Source organism: Eriocheir sinensis, unplaced genomic scaffold, assembly GCF_024679095.1.
Source record: "Eriocheir sinensis breed Jianghai 21 unplaced genomic scaffold, ASM2467909v1 Scaffold930, whole genome shotgun sequence".
Classification (NCBI taxonomy): Eukaryota; Metazoa; Arthropoda; class Malacostraca; order Decapoda; family Varunidae; genus Eriocheir; species Eriocheir sinensis.
Window position 1 is genome coordinate 150,949 of NW_026112309.1, and position 8,406 is coordinate 159,354.

At 41.6% G+C, this 8,406-nt stretch overlaps 1 protein-coding gene across 1 annotated transcript; it reads left to right on the forward strand.

The window, feature by feature from the left end:
* Window positions 1-5,130: 5,130 nt before the first annotated feature.
* LOC126994944 (uncharacterized) lies at window positions 5,131-8,314 on the forward strand (the record flags this gene model as incomplete). The annotated part of the gene is made up of 2 exons (XM_050854212.1): window positions 5,131-5,465; window positions 7,998-8,314. Coding segments are annotated over exons 1-2 (453 nt in total), but the record flags the coding sequence as incomplete, so codon positions are not given.
* Window positions 8,315-8,406: the final 92 nt, after the last annotated feature.

Here is an 8,406-nt window from a genome sequence, read left to right on the forward strand (position 1 = left end):
TGGGGGGGCGGTCCGCCCCGGGTGAAAGCTTGGAGGTGGTGCCATGATACAGGCTCAAGTCTAATGGCTAAATTTAGTAACGTATCTAAGGAAAGGGGTGTTGGGGTCATATAAGAAGACGCCCCCCAGGCCCCCAACAAAGGTACCCGCCGCCCTCCAAATGGTCCATTTGGAAGCCCCCATTTGTTGCCATACTCATTTGTAGAAGCTAGTGTGGGGGGGGGGGGGACCCCAAAAGGAGACAAGACCCCCGCGACCCCGCCCACAAGATCTCCAGCCATGCCGGCATATATAGTGCCACTGTGGGTAATGATGGAGTTTTGATTACCGAGCTCCAGCCACGCGTGATACTGTGAATGACGGCGCCTTGTGTTTCAAATGACTGTAGCAGATGAATTGCTTTGCTCGTAGCAGAGATGTTATTTACTATAAAGAACACATTTTTGCATAATGTTGAAGATAAGGAACTGTACTTTATCATGTGACGTTAAAAACTTGAATGTAAATGTTTGTTGTAGCATGTGTCTCGCTAAACGGTATCGTAGGTAGGTGAGCGGGGAGACGCCTAAGTGTTTGTTGTAGCATGAATCTCGCTGAACGGTATCGTAGGTAGGTGAGAGGGGAGACGCCTAAGTGTTTGTTGTAGCATGAATCTCGCTGAACGGTATCGTAGGTAGGTGAGCGGGGAGACGCCTAAGTGTTTGTTGTAGCATGTGTCTCGCTGAACGGTATCGTAGGTAGGTGAGAGGGGAGACGCCTAAGTGTTTGTTGTAGCATGAATCTCGCTGAACGGTATCGTAGGTAGGTGAGAGGGGAGACGCCTAAGTGTTTGTTGTAGCATGAATCTCGCTGAACGGTATCGTGGGTAGGTGAGAGGGGAGACGCCTAAGTGTTTGTTGTAGCATGAATCTCGCTGAACGGTATCGTGGGTAGGTGAGAGGGGAGACGCCTAAGTGTTTGTTGTAGCATGAATCTCGCTGAACGGTATCGTGGGTAGGTGAGAGGGGAGACGCCTAAGTGTTTGTTGTAGCATGAATCTCGCTGAACGGTATCGTGGGTAGGTGAGAGGGGAGACGCCTAAGTGCGTGACGTAAACAAAACAAGCTCGTCATGGAAACGTCTTCGTCGCATGCTTTTGTATTATTACTATTATTATAATAATAATAATAATAATAATAATAATAATAATAATAAATATTATTATTATTATTATTATTATTATTATTATTATTATTATTATTATTATTATTATTATTATTATTATTATTATTATTATTATTATTATTATTATTATTATTATTATTATTATTATTATTATTATTATTATTATTATTATTATTATTATTATTATTATTATTATTATTATTATTATTATTATTATTATTATTATTATTATTATTATTATTATTATTATTATTATTATTATTATTATTATTATTATTATCATTGTTATTATTATTAGTATTAGTATTATCTTAAATATTATTCTCATTTTATGTTGAACACCGACATCGTCGTTAAGTGACTGAAGTATCATGCATATATATAATAATAATAACAATAATGATAAGAAGAAGAACTGATGAAGAATTATCATTATAATAATAAGAATGATGATAATAATAAGGATAGTCAGCCAGTTATTTCTGCTTTTAAGTGGTTGTCTCTGAATTTGTCTGCCTGGAATAGTAAGCGATGTATGGGGATAATATAATAATAATAATAGCCGAAAAAAATAAGGCAGGACATTCAAAACCATATATATATATATATATATATATATATATATATATATATATATATATATATATATATATATATATATATATATATATATATATATATATATATATATATATATATATATATATATTCGTTATCCACCGGGAAGAGGCCGACCGGCACAAGAGGCCCAGACGTACATAAATAGTGTGAGGAGCTCCGACCCGCGCGGGTGTGGGTGACTATGTTCTATGCCGTGCGCCGGATCGCGCCGAATTGTGAAGAACGACAACATAAACACAGCCTCTTCTTCTTCTGACCTGTACTGCTTGGAATCGCTTCGCCGCCCCTGAACACCGCTATGGAGAAGATGAGTGACAGAGCTTCTCTATTCTCTCGTGAGCAGAGAATGATGCTCCTCAGGCTTGTGGGGGAGCGGAGGGTCTTCCAAGATCGATCCAGCAATCCCTCCCTCTGAAAACAGTAACCCCTCCATCCATTGTTTTTAGACAACACTGTATACTTAGGTATTTCTTCTTGGATTAGTTATTAAGGCTACTAAAGTGTTAAGATTGTAATAAAGCATGGCATGGTGTTTAGGTTAATTGCACACGTATTTAAATTTTTAAACTTCTTTTTCACATTAGTGGAAGCAAATCCATCCTTGCATGTCACTACACTGCTTGGTAATGAATGTGGGGCTTCAGGTTTGCGAGTGTCCGCCTGCATGGCTTCATCCTCTGCTCTCCCAGACAAGCTTGTGCCTTCCCCCATGGACCCATCCCCTCCTGCCCCTAGAAATCCTTCCACTGTAACTTTCCAGCACATTCCTTCAGCTTCCACAACACCCATTTCCCCTTCTCCTAATGTAAGGAGGCACACCAAAGGGAGGTTTGCTGCTGAGTATTCTATGTATAGGAATAGGAGGAAACAGGATGACTACTATGATCTCTTCATTCAGCAAACAAAAATTGAGCATCAGGAGCAAATGACGGTCTATCGGGTGCAGCAGGAAGCAGCTGAAAGACAATGTAAAGTGTACGATGCACATCTTGACATGTGCACTCATATAAAAACATAGGATTCATGACATACATGGAAAGGCTGGCTACAGAATGCCAAACTAAATTTAAGAAACAATGAACATCATAAAAGATGCAGTCTAGGAAATAAGTTATTGATTAAGTTAATTTATTTATCTTAAGTACTTGAAAACAATATATTGGGGATGAAAAGAATATATCATATGCGTCCATTAACTTTTTTTTATGCATCTCTTGATAGTTTGTATATATATATATATATATATATATATATATATATATATATATATATATATATATATATATATATATATATATATATATATATATATATATATATATATATCTATATATATATATATATATATATATATATATATATATAATATATATAATATATATATATATATATATATATTATATATATTATATATATTATATATATATATATATATATATATATATATATATAGATATATATATATATATATATATATATATAAGGAAATACAGTAAAGACACATCAATTGGGGATTCTTGAATCATATGTTATTGCTCAAATATACATGATTATTTGAATTTCACTCATGGAAAAATGAAAGTATAGATTCACAAATGATTCTAGGGATAAGTAATGAAGGAGATGAATGATTGATGCTCATCTTGTGGATCTGGTTGAGGACAATGTGCTTGTAAAAGGTTATTCCAAAAGTAATGTTTCCTATTTTTTTTATTCCGCCCCAAGGAGTCCGAGGGGACTGATTATAACATGATGACTGAACCTTCGCACTAATAACCTGAAATGTTCATCTCTATGTTGCAGACATTGATGGTGTGACAGTCTAAGAAAGCAACCCCTGTCATGGACGTGCGTCAGAAGCAGAGGTGCGTCACTGTCCTCCACGCAGAGCAAGTTGAACCAATCGACATTCACCGACGCTTGGTGAACGTTTACGGAGCCGTAGCAGTTGATGTCAGCACGGTTAGGAGATGGGTTCGTCGATTCCGGAGTGGCGACAGAGATGTGAGTGACAAATCGCTCTCCGGACGCCCATGCACAGCCACCACTCCGGAAACTGAGGTGCTCCATGATCAACTCACCCGCTCTAACTGGCGTATAACAGTGAATGAAATGAATGCACTGCTGGATGTGGGTGTCGGTGTACTGAAAAAAATGCTGTCATCCCAAGGATACAGCAAAGTGTGTGCCAGGCGGGTGGCTGTGCATGGGCGTCCGGAGAGCGGTTTGTCTCTCACATCTCTGTCGCCACTCAAGAATCGACCAACCCATCTCCTAACCGTGCTGACATAAACTGCCTCGGCTCCATAGACGTTCACCAAGCGTCGGTGAATGTCGATTGGTTCAACTTATTCTGCGTGGAGGAATACAGTGACGCACCTCTGCTTCTGACGCACGTCCATGACGGGTTGCTTTCTTAAACTCACACCGTCAATGTCTGCAACAGAGATGAAAATTTCAGGTTATTTGCGAGGAGGTTGTCATCATAAGAATGCAATAAGCAATCCCTCGGACCCCTTGGGGCAGAATAAAAAATAGGAGGCATTAACTTTGGAATGACCTCGTACATATACGTCACTGTCTAAATTTAGGCCAAAGAGACGAGATGAGCACTAAAGCAACACACAAGTAGTGTACACCTCCCACTATATCTTACAACCAAGGAATACTTGCTTTGGTTGAGGAATAAGATCAATAAGCAGGTGAGTTGGTGTCATTATCCTGTGTTATGTATACCTACATTATCCTATATTATACATTATCCTACATTACCCTATATTTTACACGCTCTGGAGGCCTCTCCGGCTGCCTGCGAAAACCAGGACTGTTCAGGCAAACCTGAGCGTGTATGGGACGTTTAGGCGGCCTGTGCACTCTAGAAGCGGCGTGGACTACGTGACTGGAGAGAGAGGGGGGGGGGGGGCAAGGGTGAGGTGGCTGACGCCAAGCCAAAAATTTGGCGGGGAAGCGGGCGTGTCTGGCCGTGCGGCGGGTCAGGGAGTATGTCTGGCGGAGAGTAGGGGTAACGAGGAGGGAGTGGGGTGGGCCTCTCGGTGAAAGTCTGCCAAGGAATATTCCACGCGATAACGGCTCCTGGCGACACTTATATTTACTTATAATACTTAAAACTACTTTATCTCCCCAATTTCTATTTTTCCCGTACTCAATTAAATTTTGGCATTACACCATGACCATTGCCATTACCCACAGCCCCGCCATAACCATTCCCATTACCCCCCATGACCATTCCCTTTGACCCGCCCCCTCCATGACCAGTCCCATTACCCCCCATGACCATTCCCATACCCCCCCCTCCGTGATCACTCCCATTAACCCCCATGACCATCTCCATAACCCTCCCCACTCCATGACCAGCCCAAATACCCACAACCCCGTCACCATCCTATCCCTAACACATTAAATCATTTATTTCCCCAGCTACACGATCCGGGAGCCGGAGGACTGCCTGTGGGGTCTTGAGGCCAGCGGCGGCAACTGGACAGGCATCGTAGGGACTCTTCAGTATGAAAAGGCCGACTTCTCCATGGACCTCACCCTGACGCCCCAGAGAGCAGCGATAGTGGAGTACGGGAGGGTGTACATCGGGGAAGAAATGGCCATCTTGTCCCTGAAGCCAAGGCCACTACCCGAGTACTTAGCTTTGTTCAGGCCCTTAGAAGGTAAGAGATGGTTCTGTAACTCTCTCTCTCTCTCTCTCTCTCTCTCATATATTGTCAGATAAATACACCGGTCTGACTAACGGTGTTGTCAGGTTTGCATGAAATCATTAAAACTTGGAGTTTTAAGTTCAACTTTTAAATAAGAAAAATATGTTATTAGATTTTTTTAAAACGTTATGTTTTTTCTATGCTATGTAAAAACATTTATAACTTCGATTAAAAAAAAATCAATTAAATGAAAACATATTGAAAAGGAAATCACATCAGCTTGTCAGGATGAATGGAAAGTATCGATGTTCGAGGAAATCAGTGAACAAATAACAAAGAACCTGCGTCATTTTTTGCAATGTATTTTTTTTTGTCCGATGATCTTGAACTCTTCTTATGATTATTATGTTACTGTTACACACAACACGTGCACAGCCTAACCAAGACCGTCGGTGCAATTTAAAGCTACGGCGGCCGTACTCTTCTTCCCTTGAGCATATAAAAAGTGTTTCAAGTGGCCAGACGAAACCTTTCATTATTAGGACTCGTCGAAAGCAGCTCCGGTTCCTGCCAAAACTGAAGGGTTATTTCACACTGCTCGGCAAACATTGAAGTAGACACACAATTATTCGTATATGAAGCAGTACGACTTAAATAATTATGTATAGTATTTTATTCCTGAAAATAGTGTCTCAGTGGAATATTAAAGTTCACTTTGTTTTCCTAAAGTGTGTGTGTGTGTGTGTGTGTGTGTGTGTGTGTGTGTGTGTGTGTGTGTGCTCAATCAAGCGCTGCTGCCATGCGTCATTTCTTCCTCAGGCACTGTCTGGGTCTCCATGGTGGCCGGCGTCATGGTGTGGAGCCTAACACTCTGGGCCTTGCTCAGGATCATACAAACTGGCGCGGAGAAGCACCCGATGAAGCTCACGCGGGCACTTTTCTACGGCTGGGGGCTGCTGCTCGAGGACACGCCCTATGACCCGCCCGACAGCGTCACAGGACAGATGTATTTTTTAACAGTAAAGTAGGCAGCTCAAGGGCAAAAAAAAGGTCCCCAAACTGCCCCTTGGCGCTATTCCTGCAAATAGTGTGCATGTAGTAAAAGAGTTCCAATACAGAGGCCAAAATTATTTGGAAAGGTATATTGACACTCTCCTGAAAAAGCGCAGGAGGAAATGCAGAGAAAGCTGATCTAGCTGTTCCTGAGTTTGCCTACGAAAGGGATGAAAGAATGAAGATGCTGGTTATCTTACCTAAGGGATTTGTGTAGTAGAGGGCTGAGCAGGGGTAGGAAGTCATGTGCAGGAAGGCCGCGGGAGGAGTGGAGGCATGCAGTGAACAACGTCAGAAGTCAGCATGAAAATAAGATAGAAGATAGAGAGACAACACTGCGGCGGAGTTAAGACGCAGAAAACTCATTGATTGAAATATGATAACTTGTTACCAGATACCCAATTTGATTTTAGAGAAAAAAAATAGGTACCTTTGATGCACTCTTGACCTTGGTGCATCGGATTCAAGCTTCTATGGATGGTGGGTCAGACACTAGGCTTGTGTCTCTTCATTTCTCCTCTACATTCGATTTAATTTAACATAAAGCACCATTTAAACTTTTGTCAGAAAGTGTAAATGACTTATTTTACAATATTCTATCTGACTTTTTTTTATCTGATAGGCACCAACGCGTTGCCATTGATAGGTATTTTAGAAGCTTTAAGCCTCGTTCACAGTGTGCCGACTCTGGGCCACGACAACCCAGCGACTTTTATGCCCCCTTCACACTGCTCCGACTCAGCATCCAGCGATCGTTTCTAGACCTCTTTCCGACCATGTGCGACCCTTTCACATCAACCTCTCGCACCCAAGACCTCGTATACCCGAGTCACTGGGTTGCCGGGGCCCAGAGTCGGCACAGTGTGAACGGGGCTAAATCAAGTCCGGCGTTCCTCAGGGCAGTGTTTTCGGTCCACTAGTTTTTATTGTATTTTTTTCTATACTAGTGATTTCTGGCATGGCATTTCTTCTCAGTGGCATATTCCGATGGTTGACTACTTCTTTATTTTTCTCTATTCCTGATCCTCATAGAAGGTCTCTTGGTCACTCATTGTAATGCGAATCTTGATTTGAATTTTCTTGGCGGCAGCGTCAGGCCGTGAAATGCGATCCTGCCAAGACTAGTACTACTAATTTTAGCCACTCAAGGACCACCGATCCACCACATCCTTATATCTTAATGGACCAAGCAATCCACTATAGTAACTTCTTAAAATCACTTGAGGTAACATTGTAGGTTGTCCGTTAAGAATCGCATTAGAAAACTGCTTATGTAATTTTCCAGAAGGCCGAGGTGTTGAGGAAATGCAGGGCTGTTTTCATTGATCAAAATATTGTTTATTTTTTCATTTGTTTTGCCATTTTTAAGCGTTGTGGTCCGATTTGGATGTCGGCAGCTCCATCTCATCTCAACCTTTTAAACCTTTCTTTTAATCAGTATCGTTTCTAGCTCACCAATGGCCTCTTACTAAAGCTGTTTGAGTTGAGCAGTTTTGTGTGCAGATTCCAAGACTGTTGAGGCATACTGTTCTGTGCCTTCTTTTAACGAACGTGATTCCTCTCGACAGCTGATGCTCGGAGTGTGGCTCCTCGTGTGTCTGGTGCTGAGGACCTCGTACACCTCCTCGCTGACCTCCCACCTCGTGGTGCAAGGCGAGTCTTCCGCTATAAATGACATGGAGACGCTGGTCAGACTACACGGGGAAGAAGGACGGCAGTGGGGCACGCAAATTTTCTCTGGAGCATTCAACATTTTCCTGAGTAGCGGCTCAAACCCAGTCTACCACACCATGAAGACACACATGCAGGTAAGTCATGCCAAATTGGAGATAACGATTATGTAAGACAATAATATGAAAAGTTTAGAAGTTGCGTTCTCCAAATATTGTTATTCCCAGGA